The following is a 19,796-nucleotide window of genomic DNA, read 5'->3' on the forward strand; positions in this document are numbered from 1 at the left end:
GGGTCTGGCAGCGCCACCGCCATCTTAGGCGGAGTCCTGATCAGCAGTAGATAGTTGATGAACCCTTGTCTGGTAGGGCTTTGAGCTTATTGTTTTTCCTCCTCATGATGGTCAAGGTGTGAGAGTAGCAATTTGGAACTATTTCCCAAAGGATTTATCATGCAAATTTGTGTATTTGTCAAAATTTGGGTCAGAGCTCAAAAAACATGCAACGGCTCTCCATGTCATCAAGACCATGCCTACCTGAGTCAGTCTCTTTAATTATAACAATTTAACAGTTTCCCCTTGTCCTGAATGGTGGATGCATGGATAAACTACTGAGAAGAGCTGGCCATGTCAAGATCTTGAAAATAGAATTCAAACATGTTTAATGTGTTCCTAAAACTAATTACTGATATCACATATTCAGTTTGCATTTGAACTTATAAGCTTGCCACCCGAGGAGAGAGGCACGTGCATTGAATTGTCTTCTTGTTTATGTGTGAATTGTCTCCCATTAAACAGGGACGTTTTAGCCGCGAGGCAAACAAGGCATTTGCCTTGGGCGGCATTTTACAGGGGGCGGCAAATAAATGCCCAGGGCAAATGCCTTGTTAGCCTTGCGGCTAACAGACATGCTGGGCTGGCGGGCGGCGGGCGGCTGGCGAGGGAGCACTTCCTCTGAGCTGTCTGCTCAGCTCCCTCGCGCGCCGCCCGCAGAGTGAGGCTGGGAGGTGGAGCATGACGTCATATTCCGGCTCCCAGCCTCACTCTGCGGCACGCGAGGGAGCTGAGCAGACAGCTCAGAGGAAGTGCTCCCTAGCCAGCCGCCCGCCGCCCGCCAGCCCTACAGCCATTGGACCCCCAGGGAAAGAGGGAACCCCCCCCCAGCATTCCCAAAGGTAAGGAGACTGGGGGGGGGGTGAAATAAAAAATAAAAAAAATGTGTTAATGTGAGTGAGTGTGTGTGTGTTAGTGTGTATGTCTGTTAGTGTGTGTGTGTCTGTTAGTGTTTGTGGGTGTCTGTTAGTGTGTGTCTGTTAGTGTGTGTGTCTGTCTGTTAGTATGTGTGTGTCTGTTAGTATGTGTGTGTCTGTTAGTGTTTGTGTGTGTCTGTTAGTGTGTGTGTGTGTGTGTGTGTGTCTGTTAGTGATTGAGTGTGTCTGTTAGTGTGTGTGTCTGTTAGTGTGAGTATTTGCCTGTGAGTGTGTGAGTCTGTTAGTGAGTGTGTGTGTGTGTCTGCTAGTGAGTGTGTGTCTGTGTGTGTCTGTTAGTGAGTGTGTGTTTGTCTGTTAGTGAGTGTGAGCGTGTCTGTTAGCTAGTGTATGCGTATCTGTCAGTGAATATAGGGCAGCACAAAACCAGGATACACCACTGCATTAATGCCCTAGATAATTACTCAGTAGCTCCACAGGTATTGTGCTGGTCACATAATTTGAAGATCCTGAGTTCCAATTGATATTTCCAATTTTAGTTTTTTATTTTAGGGTGAGTGTGCATGCACACTAAACTTATTGAATGTCCATGAGGTGAACATGGCCTTGTGTCACTTGTAGAGTTAATTGATATTGTGATGATATGAGTTTCAGTGTTTGGCCCACACACTGCCAAACACTGAAACTCATAGAATGTGTTGGTCCTATTTCTGGATCTTAAAAGGTTAAAGGGACAGTACAGGCACCTAGACCATAATGAAGTGGTCTGAGTGCCATGTCCCGTTCGTTTTAACACTGTAATATAAAACATTGCTGTTCTGGAAGAATGGCAATGTTTATATTGCAGGGTTTAAATTACTCTAGTGGCTAGTGGCTGTCACGCTAACAACCATAGAGGCACATCCGTCCAAATAGACAAGTGAAACTCAGCTATTTCAATCAGATGGTCTCATTTTGCTGCATATGTGCATTAGATTCCCAATGCTTTCGTACAGGTCTTGATGATCTCAGCCTTTGAGTTGGGATGGTAGTCCTGTGATGTGAGGCAGAAAAGGTAAATACAATGTTTTTATTCTGTAGAAATAGGTGTGGAATACATATTTGTAGTTTGCATTCCTAATGCTATAGTGTTCCTTTAAACAAAAATACACTTTAAGGGACACTCCATGCACCCAATAACTTCATAATGTGGTTTTGGTGTATATATCCTGCCCCTGCAGTGTCACTGCTCAATTCTCTGCCATTTAGGAGCTAAATCATTTTGTTTGTGCAGCCCTAGTCACTCCTCCCCTGGCTTTGACACAAGTAGCCTCTCTACACTCTTCAAGAGCCTATATTTTTTGGATTCTCTAATTGGACATTGTATTTAATTTAGAATTTCTTATTTTAGGGCAAGGTCAAATTCCTGGCTTGTAGTCTCGAGCCGCACCATCTTAAAACATCACCAGGATCCATTGCACATGTACAGATAAAAACTATATAACAACATGCGTAGCTATTTTTGTGCTGGATTAAAACACCCCCTTATCACAATCTCCACAGATGATTTCTGGTATAACTCAAAGTTATTTCATCCATATAAGCTTTGATGGAATGCATCATCCGAAGTTGAATTTGAAACATCATGCAGACCCCCTGCCACATGATTTACAGATGGTTTTAGATTGTCAAAATGGTGTTCTGATTTCAGCACTCTTCTGATTGGCAGCCTGATGTTGGATGTGGTCATTGATCATTGTTGCCTTTCTGTATTTCATTAAGTTCTAGTAATAATCTCAGCTTGTCGTTGCCATTACTTCACCCTGTTTTTCTTCTTTTGTATGGGTTACGGTGCAACATGTGAGCAAATATATGCATATGTTTTTTTTATACCATTTGAGTTTTGAAATATATTAGAAAAATAAGTCAGCTGAAAAATATCATGAAAAATTAACAATTACAAATTACACCAAAGCAATTTGATTGCTCGCCCTCACCCAAGTTCTAAAAAACGTAATAATGAAAAACAAATAAATTGTACGTTTAGTATGAACTATATAAAGTCATGTGGAAAAGTCCACCCTCTTTAAGCTCAATGCTTTTTACAAATCAGGACATAACATGGTCATGACAGAGTGTAATAAGTCATGTGTTTTTGTTCATCTGAGATTGTATTTAACTAATTTTAAGAACTGTTAAGGAATAGATGATTATTATGTCCTGATAATCTAGAGAGACATATAACCCAATACGTTACCGTGGGACCTCATAGACTGCCTTAATTTAACAGATCTCACAATCTGGGCACCTTCATAGCTTTTATTAATTTGGCTTATAAAATTTCCCCCACCCCTCCCCACCCCCACCATTCCTATGAATTTTGTAGCTAGATTTAATGTTATTTTCCTGTAGCTCATTTGCTGATTACATTGTATAATGTAAATTTTTAAGAATCAATAAAATACATTAAAAAACACAAATCGGGGTGGCGTGGTCTGCGGTAGGAGCGAGCTGGACGTGTCCGTGTGAAGCTCTGCCGGGATCGCCGGACCAACAGCCGATAATAGCCACAGACCATGAGTTTATTACTAACTAAGTACCGGGGAACCCGAGATGGACAAACGGGCCCCGAAAAAACAATCGAAAAAGCTCACTGACCAGGGCGTCATGGTGACAGATCTTTTCGCGGCCTCCCGCATTATGAGAAATACCACCCAAGATGGCAGACGGGAGAGCACGGGTGGGCCCCGATCTCCTCCTATCTCCTCCAGCGCGGCACTTGGACCCCAAGAGCCGGATGCCAAACAGATACTGGCAACCTTAGCTGAGGTCCTACCTGGCGACGGAAATAGCCAGGAATACCGCCGAAGTCAAGGCGGAGATTCATGCGCTGGGGAACAGAACTGCAGTCCTGGAACAGCGAGTGGAGTCCACGGTGGAAGCTCACAACGTGGCTGCTGCTCAGATTAACCTATTAACGTCCAGGTTAGCAGCGGCTGAATCAGCGTTGGATGACCTGGGCAACCGCTCACGAAGGAATAACATCAGGCTGCGGGGTCTGCCAGAACAGGAGGGGGACGGCTCCCTGATTGAGGTGGTCTCCTCCATATTTAAACCGTTTCTCCCAAATATACCGGAAAGCCACTGGCACATTGCAAGAGCGCACCGTAAGTATAAAGGAACTGAACTGGCCTTGTATCAAGACCTAACGCCGGACACCCTGCGACAATGGCAGGAATGGCGGCCTATAACGGAATTGCTTCAGCGGCATTCCATTAAATATGCGTGGGGCCATCCGTTTAGGCTGATGGCCTTTAAGGATGGGCGCTCCAGGATCCTGCACCCGGGCGGAGATCCGGTGTCATTTCTACACGAGCTGGGGGTGCGAGACATGGGAGAAATCTCGGTTCCTGATGCAGCGACGGTGACGGTACATCCCCTCCCCCGAGATTGGTACACGGCGAGCGAGTGAGGTCAGAAGGGAATTTTCTTCCGTTTAGGGGCCAGTTTCTCGTGGGGATAGCCCCCAAATGAGCTGGCTGGCTGGGGGGTTCTATGCATCCTGATTTTGGGAGGAGGGGTTTTCTTTTTCTTGGCGGGCACGTTTTTCTATTTTTGGTTTAGGGGTTCTTTTGCCCGCTGGGTCCGGGTCCTTCCTACTCGGCGAGAGGCTCTCTTTCGGGGGGGTTCCGATTTGTTGTGGGGCGGGTTAGGGCTTGTGACTCCCTGCAGTGACTCCTTGCAATACTGAGTGGGATGGTACCCCTATTTTTGGTCCCTTTTGGGGTCACATTCTTAGCTCTTCTCCATGCCCGCGCCCAGATTGTAACCTAAGCGCGGTGTAGATACTAAATTCTATATGGACGCTTAGTATTTTGAACCGGGGCATGGACTTTAGTCTTACAAACTGGCTGACGGGTAGAGGGAAGGTTGTAATGGGCGGCGGGGGGCTTGCGGCGGGGAGATAAATTGTATTTTTTTTTGTGTTTCACAGCTATTGTTATATTCAATGTATGGTCTAATTTTTTTGACCTAAATGTATTTATTTTTTTGAGTTTTTACCATCGGGTGTAGGCTGAGGTTCGCTGTTAAGATGCGTGGCGGTGGGTGGCTGGGGGATGACGCTATCGTTTGCTAGTTTTGTTTTTTCGTAAGCACCACTCATGGCACCTAGTAAAGCTGTAGCTTAGAGAGCCCCTCAAGCACGGGTAGGGTGCAGGATTTGCGATTATGCGAGGGAGGGAGTGGTCTTTTGAGTCTTTTACCGTCCTACTTCCCAGCTCCGACTACGGGGAACTTCCCATACTTTGTGGGCTTCAAAATACTAGGTGAGAGATCATGCTATGCCGTACGCACCATGGTTCTACTGACCAGGCCTATTTAGGTGTTTCTAACTCTAATGTCATCTTTGGTGGAACCATTAAGCTCTCTGGGGGATCAGGACGGTGAGGGAATCATGGGACGGGTGAATTGATGGGGGACGGGGGAAGCCCGGTAAGGAATGCAAGTACAATGACCCTTGGCAAACTGATGAGGGATGTCTCTACTAGGCAATTGTACCGTAACGGAGGCTTAAGATGATTTATGATCGGATGCGGTCTCATTTCAGATTTGGGTTGGTCTGGGTCCCTGGCCCTGTGGGACCTCTAAGGAATACTGGAGGGACAGGGACTCACACCCCACGTAGGCCTGGCTATCGGTAAGACCAGGCACCAGTATGTTTCTCTTTCTTTTTTTCCTTTTTTCTACCTTACTCTATCCCTTTTCTTCCCTTTTACATTTTCTACCCTACTTTACCATGGAGGGGGACGCGGGGGCGGTACCCCTAAGGATCAGCCGGAGACTTCCTGAGGTGCACCCGAGGGATGGACGACTTCAATCGAGGAGGGGGAGCGGGACGACAGGTAAGATTACATTGCTTGGTCCCACGGGCACTAAAGAGACTAGAAAGCACTGGCTAACAATACTCCTCCCACCCGCGAGAAAGGTGAACGAGGTCAATTTAGAGCGCATGCTTAACACTTTGCCTTATTATAGCGAAACCCACAGGGCGGATCCATGCCGGTGAAGATATTGTCATTGAATGTTAAAGGACTCAATGCACCCAAAAAACGGCGCCTCATGTTTAGGGACCTCAAAAGATTAAACCCCGATATAGCTTTCCTTCAGGAGACACACATTCAGGCGTCAGCGAAGTTTGTGCTTAGGGACCATGCATACCGCACCACATATGAGTCTAGAGCTCTCAATAAGAGCAATGGGGTAGCTATTTTAATACATCACAGATGCCCACTCAATGTTTCAAAGGTACACATAGACTCGGGAGGCCGCTTTGTACTCCTGTCAGGAACGCTGTACTCCCATAGTATACATATCCTAAATCTTTATGGCCCGAATGACCCTTCTAAGGAGTTCTGGGCAGAGTTGACCCAGGTAATCAATACATTGCCACATGGAATGATAATAGTAGGGGGCGATTTCAATGCAGTTCCATGCCCAGCGAGAGATAGGGGACCTGGTAAAGGTCTCCCTAGGTCACATAAAAGGGGCGGGCAGGACAAATTGTTACATATTTTCATGCAAGATACAGGCCTCGTTGATGTCTGGAGGGCGCAACACCCGGATGATAACGATTTATAATTGATTAAGATACAGGTTTATAGGATCCACACATTACTGCATGGGAAAAGAAGGGGCATGTCCTGTCGACCAAAGAAATGTCTGTATGGTTTTCTGTAGCTTCTTCATGTTTTATCTGATTTTCCTTTTATGTTATAAGTTAAAAAATACCAGGGAGAACAGGGAATCAGCTTTATACTGTATGTTATACACATTCCAGGATACATTGATGCAGTACAAGTTTGCTAGATATGTTAATCTAATGATCTTACAGGTTTACTGGGGATATGTCATGCACAATGTAACAACACCTTATAACGTATTGATATGTTATGTTTTCAATGTAATGTTCTACCTTGGAATAAATAAAGAATTAAAAAAAAAAAAATACTAATCTATAGATACTTTGTTTAAATGTTTAAACAAGTCTATTTTAGCAAATGTGTACAACATAGCTAGTATAAACTGCAAAACAGCCAGATTCATGGGGAGCTACACCAATATAATAATAGATCTGTGTTTGCAGTATAATGCGTAAATAAGACCGTGAAGATTTCTAAAGCAGTAATGCCACTTAATTAAGTCACATTATGCAAATTGGACACAAATAGTCTTTTAAACAGACATGGCACAATGACTGATGAAGAATCACAGGGACACATTCTCCAATTGTTATTGTCCATGTGTGATCCTATTATAGGCCCATTTATCAACGTCTCTCATTACTTCAAAAACTGGAAAGAACAACAGCACATTTATCAAAATGCATCACACTGTCTAAAGCCTTTCTAGACCTTTTTCCTTACAACCACTTTGGCAGCATGGAGACTCCACTTATTATGGGGAAATTAATTGTTGCCTTAATAAGCATGTATAATAGATATTATTTTTATTCATTAAGTGCCATTGCAGAGTACTGAACAATGGATACATAGAGACTCTCTAAATAGTATACTTAATCCTACTCTCGAAATAGTATAGAATAACGCAGAAAAAAAGAGAACATAAAAGTTCTTTATGCAGGTGGGATTAAATTTTCCATCCATCTTTTTGGCTTTTTGCAAGTCTCGTTTATATATTCCGTAAATGAAAATTACCCTAATAATGGGATGATAGATATGCAAAACAGGTATATACTTTAAAAAAAAAGCATTTGTGTGTGGGCTAATGTGAAACATATTCAGTGAGTTAGGCCGGGCTTTTGAAATCTTTTCTGTTATTGAATATACTTTGTGTTGTTTTAATATATCTTACTATCCACCAGTTATTCCCTAACACCCCCTACTCCCATTGTAAGGAGAGAGGAGTCAGCGTTGTATGCACCTATAACCTATAATTCATCTCTCAGAGGGACACCTAGAGCCTCCCTCTATTTTGTAAAGGTGCACTGTGCCCTATCTTTTTTTAAAGGACAATAAATATGAAGGTTTATTTAGGTAGTTTCCAAGAATGCTATGTTTTGGTTTGTTTCCACTTGATAAAGCCCTATGTGGTGAAACATGTTGTGGAATTTTTTATTTTTTTTAAATTCTTTATTTTTTGTGCTCGGTATTGCATGTTTACAGGATACATTTCAGAGCAAAGTTGTAAAATAATTGTAAGATAGGAGCAAGCAGGTACATGTATTAACGATTATATTTCAATTTTTAAGCACATTTTCTTTTAGCAAAAAGGTTTATTGACATGCCCAGGGTGGATAGGGTTGTGGTTGGTCTCGTAGTGTGCATTTGTGCTCCCCTTGGGATACTCCAGGTATGTGAGTGATGTGACTGTATTTCAGGTTAGTGCAGGTATGTGGGTTTGGATGCCTGTGTGTACTCGCTAGTGGAACTCAGTGGATTCTTGTGATCTGTCTAGTGTGGCAGTGGTTCCGGAATGCTATGTACCTTGTGCGGCATCTTGTGTGTCCCCTGTAACCCTGGGGATGACGGGGGGTGGGCGGAGTGGCGAGGTTAAACATTAAGCCCTGCAATCTTTCTATGGTGTGTGGTTGTAGTATAAGTGTGCCTCAGTGACATGTGCGGAGAGGATACTATCGCACCCAACCTTTACATATGAATTAACATTTTAGGTAACGAAAGAATAAAAGCATGGTAGTGCTGAGGCTCATATACAGTACAACAAAACATGAAAAACATGAAAAAAAAAAAAAAAAAAAAGGATGAACTAGAGAAAATAATGTGAGGAAACCCAGGGAGACGCAGAGGTGTCATTGATATGGGGACATAGTCACGGGTGTGAGTGGTTAGTGGGGGTTGCCCCTTCTCTCTCACGGGTATCAGGTCCTCACATGTGCAATCCCCGCACTGCAGTAAATAGTGCCCCTGGTTTCAGTCCCTGTACGGGGTCAGGTGGTAGGCGTCGGTGACTTGGTTGTTTGCTGGTCGTGGATGGAGCCGTCGTCCTGCTCCCAGCTGTCTGGTTGGCTCGCTGTCATGGAGGTGAGTTGTGGGGGTTGTAGTCCCAGTGCCCGCAGGAAGGTGGGCGCTCCGGTTGGGGTTGTGAGGTGGTGTGCTGTCCCGTTATGGTGGACAAGTAGAGCGCCCGTGGTTCCCCACCTGTAAGCGATGCCGGCCTTCCGCAGGGTCGTTGTCACAGGGTCGAATGTCTTTCGCCTTAATAGTGTGGCTCTTGTGACATCCTGGAAAAAGGAGAGCTGAGAGCCCTCAAAGGCCAGAGGAGTTTTGCCTTTTATTGCGTTCATTGTTTGAATTTTGTCTGATGTTGTCGCCAGGCGCAGGATAACATCTCTAGGCATGTTGGGTGGTATGCGGGTAGAGCTGGTCACTCTGTAAATCCCGTCCGGGGTTATTTTTTTTGTGGCTAGCAGCAGAGGCGGCTCTCTAATTAGGCGGTTTAGGCGGCCGCCTAAGGCCTCGCGCTAAAAGGGGCCTCGCGGCCGCCTAAACCATGTAATTAGAGAGCCGCTGCGGTAAAAAAAATAAAAGATTATTAAAATCCTTTCATGCCCGGCGGCCGCATCCGCATTGCCGCGGCGCTGGCGCTGACAAGATCGAACCCTCTCACATGGGTTCCGTGGTGGAGTGAGTACCCTCCCCTCCTCCTGCCACTAACCTGCTAATCGGCCAATCCGCAAGGCCGATTAGCGATGACGTCACGACGCGACGGCGTAACCCCTCCCCCTGAATTCCCCCGCCTGCGGTACAAAGAGGAAGAAGAAGAGAAGAAAAAGAAAGAATAGCTGCTGGTGAAGGAAAGAGAGCGGAGGAGAAGATAGAAAACGGAAGGAGAGCAGAGGAGAAGATAGAAAACGGAAGGAGAGCAGAGGAGAAGAGCGAAAAAGGTAAGGACAGCACATGAAAATAAAGTAAAGGGGATTGGGGAAGGAGAGCAGACACAAATAAAGAAAAGGGGAAGGAGAGCAGAGAAAAACATAAAGGGGAAAGAGAGGAGATACAAATAAAGAAAATGGGAAGGAGGGCAGAAAAAAATAAAGGGGAAGGAGAGCAGATACAAATAAAGAAGAGGGGAAGGAGAGCAGATAAAAATAAAGGGGAAGGAGAGCAGATAAATATAAAGGGGAAGGAAAGCAGATGAAAATAAAGGGGAAGGAGAGCAGATGAAAATAAAGAAAAGGGGAAGGAGAGCAGATAAAAATAAAGGGGAAGGAGAGCAGATAAAAATTAAGAAAAGGGTAAGGAGAGCGGATGAAAATAAAGAAAAGGAGGAGAGCAGATAAAAATAAAGGGGAGGGAAGGCGGATGAAAATAAAGAAAAGGGGAAGGAGAGCAGATAAAAATAAAGGGGAAGGAAGGCGGATGAAAATAAAGAAAAGGGGAAGGAGAGCAGATGAAAAGAAAGTAAAGGGAAGGAGAGCAGAGTAGAAGAGAGAAAAAAGCAGGAGAGCTGTACCCCCCCATCTTTTCACAGAATAATGGTGGTATATCAAATACAAAATTACATAACAATATTAAATATTAATAATAATATAATAATAATTATATAATTTACTATAATTATAATAATTATAATATATTATATAATATATTATAATTATATTAATTATAATCATTAATAATATAGTAATTGTTAATATTAACAATAATATTAAGATAATATGTAATATATGTTATAATTACAGTATAGTATTTCTATAGTATTATCGTATTAAAAAACTCAAAAAACAAACAAACAAAAAACCATTTTATATTACTTTGCAGGAAGAAGCCTGTAAAAGTCGAAGGCAGCTGTCTTGAGACTGTGCCGTCTCTCAGTCTCCTTTTCAAGCTGCTCAGGGCTACATGGACACTGGACACCAAATCGTGAGGTCCCTCTCATTTCATCTCTCTCAGGTAAGAAACCTTTTTTTCTCACTACTTCCAATGTAGTTTAATGGTTGAATCAGGAAGCCGCTGGCTGGCTCAGCCAATCACAAAACAGAGTGGGAAACATGCCATTCATATTTTTCTCACTCTGTTTTTGTGAATGGGGAACTACTTCTAGGCTAAGCTCTCAGATGATGTTCTTAGCCTATCATTGGTGCCCCAATCAGAAAGTTAAACCAAAGTATTAATTGGAGTTGAGAAAAAAATAAGAAAAAAAAATATATATATATATATATTTATCTATATTTTTTTTATTTATTTAATTTTATATATATTTATTTAATTTTTATTATTTGTTTTAGAGAACATTTAAAAAAAAACTGCTTAAGTCGTGTCTCTTTTTTCAAAAATCTTTTTTTAATTATTTTGCAGGAAGAAGCCTGTAAAGGGCGAAGGCAGCTGTCTTGAGACTGTGGACAAGTGAGCCGTCTCTCAGTCTACTTTTCAAGCTGCTCAGGGCTGCATGGACACTGGACACCAAATTGTGAGGTCCCTCTCATTTCATCTCTCTCAGGTAAGAAAGGTTTAGTTTTTTATGACTAAGAAAATTAACCATGGCAGCCGCCCCTGACTTGACTCCTTGGCTGACATCAAAATTGAAGATCTCAGCCAATCTGATGCTTTCCTATGGGAAAGCATTGTGATTGACTGAGATCATCAGTTTAGATTATGTTAGCCAATTGGGCGGATCCAGCGCTGGCAGCTCTAGAAATAAGTATGTTTTTGCTACATTGAGGGGGAGAGGGGCTAAATAGTTTAACACGATAGGGTCAGGAATACACATTTGTGTTCCTGATACTATAGTGTTCTTTTAATACACTGTTGACAACTTTATTTCAGTTTTAGGAGACACCAACAAGAATAACTGAGTAGTCAGGCACAAACTTTTTAGCAATACCCATTGTATGTAGAATAATTTAATAACAAAAATAACTTTGAATACTATGAGGTTTATTAATGTTTGCCTTAAAATATGCAATTTATACAGTTAATTTTAATATCGCCTGCTTATTTTTTTTATCGCGCGTGGGAGGCCTCATATTTGATTTTCGCCTAAGGCCTCAAAAAGTCTAGAGCCGCCTCTGGCTAGCAGTGTTGTGAGTAGTCGCCTTACATACTGCGGCAGTTCCTCAGTCGTGACTGCGTTTGGGATGCCCCGGATTTTGATGTGATTCCGGCGCTGTTCGTCTTCCAACGACATAATTTGGCCGGCGAGTACATGCTGTTCTGCCTGTAGGCGTTGCATCGATTCCTGGAGGGTGGACACTGTGTCATGGATGGTGGTGAGATCAGCTTCCACTGTACCCACTCTCTCCGTGACTGATTGTATGTCCTTTTTGACCATAGCGACATCAGCCGCCAACAGTTGTTGTATGTTGGTCCAGAGTGTTTTCAGGTCGCCTTTAGTTGTGGGGGCCAAGTCATCCTGAGCCTCGTGTGGCAGTATGCAGTCTGCCGGGGGAGTCATATTTGTAGTCGGCTCCTCGCGGTCAGGTTCGGATGTTTGCCTGATAGGTGAGCGGTGTGTGGTGCGCGCCATTTCGGTTTGTGCCGGTCGGAGCCACATCTCGCCAATGTCCCTGGATTGTGTGGTCGCGCTTGCCGTGGGTTTGTTTGATCGCCGGCCCATACTCGTGGTATCCGGGTTCAAGTTGGGTGCTTGGTACCCGAGTAGGCTTCCGTCAAGATAGGCCTCCAGGCCCTGGATTGGCGATGCGCGGTAGGCCGCGGATTTGCGCCGTTGCCTATGCTGCTTGGGTGGTTGGAAAAAAGGCATCAATCGATGCGGTAGGGAACGCTGATCAACACTGGCTATTTTTCTCTGCTGGATGGTGCTTGGTGTTGGGGATAATCGACGGATTGTTCCTGGTTATGGGAGAGCAAGTTTAGATGGCGTCTGTACAGGATGGCTGCCAGGCTCCGCCCCCGTTGTGGAATTTTTAAAGCATTTTAATTAAAGTGATTTTGGCTACTTTTATCCTGTGATTTTGCCATTTTCCTTTTTTATTGCTTTTTTATTTTTGCCTGGCATCCTGTTCATCAGTCCAGAGAGGATGTCCAAAAGAATCCTAGGTGGGAGAATTACCTCTTACGCCTTATTCATTGAGCAGTGTTTCTGCTCAATTAAATATGAGTACATTTATGCTTATGTATTACTCCTGGTTTAGTGTACACAGTGAGCACTATTGTTGTAATTTTTTGTCATTTTTGGGATGATGGGCTGATGACTACACTACCAAACGTATCCTACGAGTGGGGATTATACCACTGTACGCCCATCATACTAGAGCTGGTCTTAGCTCCATAAAATGTGAGTAGGACCATATAAGACTTGCAATTTAAAAGTACCACAAAATATTGGAAGATATTGAACTCTTTCTTTGTTGTTTTATTTTGTATATCTATATGGTTCCCAAGAAACTTTGGATCAAAAATGTAGCAGAAGGGATGAATTCTCAATAGTCATAATGGTTTCTAAAATAAATAAATGTAGAAATTGACATAAAGTGATAGACAAGAAACATTAAAGAGATCAGGAGAACACAGCATTCAAGCCTTGGATTGGTCTTTTTCATTCTGCTGCCATACTAAAATATGACAATAAAATATGACTCCCAGTTGTACATATTAATAATAACATTAATAATAATAATAGCATATATCCAGTCTGAGATCCTATCTCAGCCAACCCATACATTTTGAAACAACTCATCAAAACAAATAAGGATAACGCACTGAACAAAAAAAAAAAAAATTAAAAAAGTACAGGAAAAACTTACCACGTTGCTGCAAGTCCTATATCGGATATTACGCCCTTCACAGCTTCTGTGGAAATAACAAATAATGCATTTAGGAAAATCTGTAAAAAGCAGTGACGAGTTGGAGAGCTTTTATTCAACGCCCAAAAAAGAATATTCAGTTCCTACTTTTGTACTAAATGGTGGGGAGAAAGTGTACCTAAAACGGCATTGTCATGCCGAACTTACCTTCCTCCTATTGCTATCTCTAAGATCAGAAATTAAGAAAAAAAAAGGAACAGATTCTGGGAGAGGAAGAGAAGAAGAAACAATAGGAGAAAGGTAAGTTCAGCCTGACAGTGCCGCTTTAAGTACTTAGAGGTCCAAAAGCGTCTCTCAAGAAATTACTAAACATCTGCTTAGCAAACCCATTGCCTTATTCATAAAATGTGAAAGCTAGGTATCAGCATCATATCTCCCAGCGTTTCAAATCAACAAAGAGGAGCACGTTAATGTTAGGGATGTGAGTTGGGATGTGGCCAGGGTCTGGCTTTTCACATTTTAGGTGACTTACTAATTACAATTTATGTAGCCATAATATAATTTAGAACAATGTATCTTACTTATGCACACTGATTTGAACGCACATTTACAGGGGTCTTCACTTAAAGGACCACTATAGGCACCCAGACCACTTCAGCTTGATGAAGTGGTCTGGGTGCCAGGTCCAGCTAGGTTTAACCCTTTTTTCTGTAAACATAGCAGTTTCAGAGAAACTGCTATGTTTACTTTAGGGATAATCCAGCCTCTAGTGGCTGTCTCATTGACAGCCGCTAGAGGCGCTTCCACGCTTCTCACTGTGATTTCCTATGGACTGGCTGAATGCGCGCGCGGCTCTTGCCGCACAGGTGCATTCAGCCAGGGACGTCAGAAGAGGGAGGAGAGTCCCCAGTGCCGAGGGAGCCCGGCGCTGGAAAAAAGGTAAGGGATTAACCCCTTCCTCCCCCTTCAGCGCCACGGGAGTGGGACCCTGAGGGTGGGTGCATCCTCAGGGCACTATAGTGCCTGGAAAACGAGTATGTTTTCCTTACACTATAGTGGTCCTTTAAGTAAGAATTCAAATAGAATTATACATGAATTTAAAATGTAAAAATCGAAGGCCAAAATAGCCAAACTGTACCTAGGTCTCTAAGTCTGGCATGCGTTCAGTTCAGCTGCCTTGGTTTACAATGTATTTTGCAAATAGAATCCTGTACCCCAGCTTCAGCATTAATATCCAACAGTAAATGAACCGCTAAAAACACTAAAAAAAACTTCTGGTTATTACAATGCACAGTGGTGCAATTTTCTCTTACAATTAAGTCAATTTAAGTGCTCGTAGCTTAACTGTGCATACCACAATGGTCTCCATAGGAAAGCAATGAAATCTCCCAAGCATACACGCTTGCTGCATGTCCATAGTATCACTCAGATACATGATCACCGCTACACCCAAACATCTGGGTGACTGTTTAACAGACTCTTCAGAATACAAATGCTCTGTATCTGATATTTGAATGCCATCTCATCATACCATAGTGGTCTATGTGTCAAAGGCTGTCATACCAAGCCATGCATCGGACACACTGATACCCAAATGTGTATCAGACATCTCCATGCCAACTCAGGTATTGAATACCTTTAATCCACCTCATACACTGAATACCCTGCCTACACCAACTTATCTCACAACTCTAAGCATGCATTCCATATAACTGGCATTTAAAGGAACACTATAGCATCAGTAACACAAACATGTATTCCTGACACTATAGTGCTGCTGTGGCTGTGTAGGTGACCAGCCCCGCTTTAGTGGCCGTCTGAGTGATTACTAGGCGTTACTAGATACCAATGTAAACACCACCTTTTCTCTGAAAAGGCAGCAATAACATTGAAAAACATGCAGGGACAGATTAAAGACGCCATAACCACTACACTACAACCCAGGACATACTTGAAAACAAGAGTATCTTTCCTGGTAAAATATGTTATAAGTAAATAAATAAAATAAATAAATAAATAAACATTAAGCTGTAGTGGTTCTGGTGACCAGAGTGTCCTTTTAATATATCCTACATCTTCACACAAATATAGAAATGCAAGTTTTAGACCACCCAAGTGCAGTATGTGAAAAATATGCAAAAGGATAATTACTTCCCTTCGTATGGTAAGGTATAGCAAAAGGATTCCTCTTAATCCTCAAAATACAAAGAAACAAAGCAAGATATACCTATACCTAAAAAATACAAAAGAAAATACGCTCATAGGGGATTAACGTTGATATAGTAAGATGCCCCTTATTTATATATCACACTCACAAGATTGAGGTTGTTTTCAAGCCCATCAAAATTATCCGGATTCTCTTGGATCCCTCGTTGTTAAAAAAAAAATTGATACATTTCTTTTCTTATCTAAATGATAACACATTCTCATTGGTATTCACACCCATCTTTAACCATACTACTATAGACTTCCTGGACTTGACGATCTTTATCGAAGACCTGGAGATTAGAACTAAAACATACTTCAAGCCTACGGATATGAACAGTTTCATCCAATCGGATAGTGGACATCATCCCAAGTGGCTTGCAGGCGTTCCGAAGAGCCAGTACACCAGATTGAGACGAAACTGTTCAGACGTAAAACTATATACAGAGCAGGCAGAGTTCCTCACTAGAAAATTCGTAGAAAAGGGTTATAAGAAAGATCAATTACAAACCGAGGTGCAAAAGATTAAAAATGTCAACAGGGGAGATCTCCTGGTGGATAGGAATAAAAAATTACCGAATAATAAAAAATTACCGAATAAAAAGAATCCCTTTGAGTTCTCATTTAATACACAGTATAACTCGAAAGCATTCCACATCAATAAGATCTTTAAAAAACATTGGTCCATTTTACAACAGGACGAATTTCTGAGATGTCAACTACCAGACATCCCTAAAGTTATTTATAGAAAAGGGAGAAATTTTTCAACCCACTTGACACCTAGTCTATTTAAACCTTCTAACAAAACTAGGGAGGAAAAGAACAGTAGAAAGGGTTTTTATACATGCGGAAAATGTAAGGCTTGTAGATTCATGCCAAGTCATATCTCAGGCTTTAAAAGTACAACAACGGGAGAGGAATTCAAAATTAAGGGTCATGCCACATGCTTATCCACCAACGTAGTATATCTACTTAGCTGTGGCTGCGGAGCGCAATATGTGGGGAGAACAGGACGCAAGGCTAAAATACGTTTTCTAGAACATCTAAACAACATAAAGAAGGGGGTTAGGAACCACTCAGTCCCCACACATTGCAATGTATGCCCAGCATTTAAGACCCATAATTTATCCTGGGTTGTTATCGAACGGGTGAATTTGGACATAAGAGGAGGGGATATTATGATGAAACTCAGACAGAGGGAGGGATTCTGGATTCATAAGCTGCAAACACTTCAGCCCCTAGGGCTGAATGTGGATTTTGATTTAGTTTGTTTTTTATAATAGTATAATGCTTTCTACGGGTATTTGATTTTAATTTTATTTTTATTTTTATTTTTATTTTTATTTTTATATTTATTTTTATTTTTATTCGTATTTGCATCTTCACTTTTATTTCCATTAGGCTTATTTTGTAGTCCAGAATCCCTCTCTCTGTTTCTCCACCGTGCACTTATTCCAGCTGTTGTATCCTATTTTTTCTACTTTATTACTACCTTTATTTTTTTGTATCTAATTCCTGTATTGTGATGTTCTACTTGATTTAATCTTGGATATCTTTTTACATCTAAAAGATACTCCCCACAAATAGATTGTGAACAAGGAATGTGAAGAATGAGTACAGAATCATTATATGTGATAAATATTGATACCACTATGTGTGATAAATACTGATACCACTTTAAGACCACGAAACGCTATGAGTGCCTTACTCCTTCAGAATATATTTTAGAGTATAACTGTAGTTTTAGTACATACCTTTATATTGGCTAATAATGACAATGATTTGAACAAATTTCTAATACCATGTATTTGTTTAATTTTATTTCATGATGACTGCTTCGTGGGGGCGAGATGGAACGCACGTGCGTTCCAGTGAGACGCATTGCGTCCTATAGCCGATGACTTCCGCCCAGCTGACATGAAGGTGGACGTTTCCGGGTTGGTGGAACGCACGTGCGTTCCACAGAGACGCTCCGGAACTCCATATATGGGAAACCATTACGGACCGAAATATAACAGATGAGTTACAGCTGATTCTGATCCGAAAAAACGGCGGGAGGACCTATAAATGGAGGACAAAGTACCCAGAAGATTTGAAGCACTTCATCACTCCTGAGGAAGTCTGCTAAGACAGACGAAACGCGTAGAGTTATTTGAACTTTTATTTAATTTTATTTGATTTTATATTTGTCTATCTGGCTGAGATCTCTACAAGGATTTCGTTCCCTGCATTGTCTGGACGACAGATTTGTATTGATGGGCCTTTTTACACCTTTTATGCTGTAAGTGCAACCATTAAAGCCAATTTATACTTTTTCAAAACAGTGTTACACTATGTCATCTTTCATCTCTTGCATGTAATATCCATTCCTTTAACAACGAGGGATCCAAGAGAATCCACATAATTTTGATGGGCTTGAAAACAACCTCAATCTTGTGAGTGTGATATATAAATAAGGGGCATCTTATTATATCAACGTTAATCCCCTATGAGCGTATTTTCTTTTGTATTTTTTAGGTATAGGTATATCTTGCTTTGTATCTTCACACAAATCCATGTGTTGCCTCTTTTATACCATTCTATTTGACATATTGCAGCAAATCCATGTATCTCACACGTCCCTACTTTAGAAACAGATACATCCATGCCAATCTATGCATCTGAAATTTCCATCCCATTTTATGTATCTACCGCTCCATGAGAATTTATGTATTTCACACCTCCATACCAGCAGAGCACATAACACTTTCCTACCGATTTTATGTATTTAACACCTCTCTGTATTTAACAACTACACAAACATATCCAACACTTTCATTCAAATTAATTAATCTTACATCATCATGCCAACCCATACAAACATAAAATAGACAAAACAATGACAATGAATTGTGTTATCCAAAACAGCATTCACTTCTACCTGTGTGCATTATTACTGCCCAAAAGTCAGACTTCCATGTATCCTGGACTTAGTTTTACTTGTTTTGCGTGTGTCTGGTGGAGGGAGCGGGGGGTAAGCATAACACACTTTCTTTCATAATTTGATTTCAGACCAACCGAGCAAACAAGGCTTTGCAATTTCAAGCAAGACATCATTTTACTGGGTGGAGCATGCTAAGCAGCTTTGTTTAGTCTGCAATTCTTTGGTCAAGAAAGGGGAATAAAATCATGCATGTCATAACATAACCTGGATTTATAAGCAAAAACAGACAACTAGAGTTTGAAATTTGTAATAGATTTTGGAATTATCTGTCAAAGATTAAAGCCTTATAATACATGGATATCAATGTATGTAGAACAATAAAGCATTTTATAAATAATTGCCATACAGAATATTATTTTTTTGTAGATGCATGCTTCTTCATTAGGATAGTGTGCAGACCATGTTAAAGACCAGTGGTTCCAAACCCAGTCCTCACAGTGCATCAACAGCCTGGGCCTCTCACCGTCATTGAAATGTGAAAAAACCCAGACTAAAAGTGCTGATATAACCTTGCTTGACTGCTATTCTCCGGTCCTAGTGTGTTTTATACCCCACATCCTCCAGACTATAAGGTTGTCCTCTTCAACAATTGTTCCTGTAGGTTTTTGTAATTGTCTCATTTATTGTTAAATCCCCCCCTCTTATAATAATGTAAAGCGCTATGAAATATGTTGGCGCTATATAAATGGCAATAATAATAATAAATAATAATAATACCCCCTGCTAGGTTAGCTGTACACACTAAATAGGACTTCACTGTCATTATCGAAAGAAGAGAAACATTCAAAATACGAGGGAAACATTAGGTTAACTTAGATATGTTGAAAACGTAAATTCTTTATTTCTTTACTGAAATAGAATAAGATGATGTAATGCAAATAATTACCATACTTGCGCAGTATATCCAAGACAACATTTGTTTCCAAATGAGTGCAGTTAAAAAGTGGTTAATCTCCTTTGTGCCAGCAGA

At 41.5% G+C, this 19,796-nt stretch overlaps 1 protein-coding gene across 2 annotated transcripts in view; it reads right to left on the reverse strand.

Moving 5' to 3' along the window:
• Positions 1-19,796, reverse strand: part of ADAMTSL1 (ADAMTS like 1) — a 918,974-nt gene that overhangs the window by 240,674 nt on the left and 658,504 nt on the right. For both annotated transcript variants that reach the window (XM_063455242.1, XM_063455243.1), the window contains one exon: positions 13,639-13,684. In XM_063455242.1, the coding sequence (XP_063311312.1) occupies positions 13,639-13,684 (46 nt within the window). The remainder of the gene's footprint in view (positions 1-13,638; positions 13,685-19,796) is intronic.

The sequence above is a fragment of the Pelobates fuscus genome, chromosome 5 (genome assembly GCF_036172605.1).
Source record: "Pelobates fuscus isolate aPelFus1 chromosome 5, aPelFus1.pri, whole genome shotgun sequence".
NCBI classification, from domain to species: Eukaryota; Metazoa; Chordata; class Amphibia; order Anura; family Pelobatidae; genus Pelobates; species Pelobates fuscus.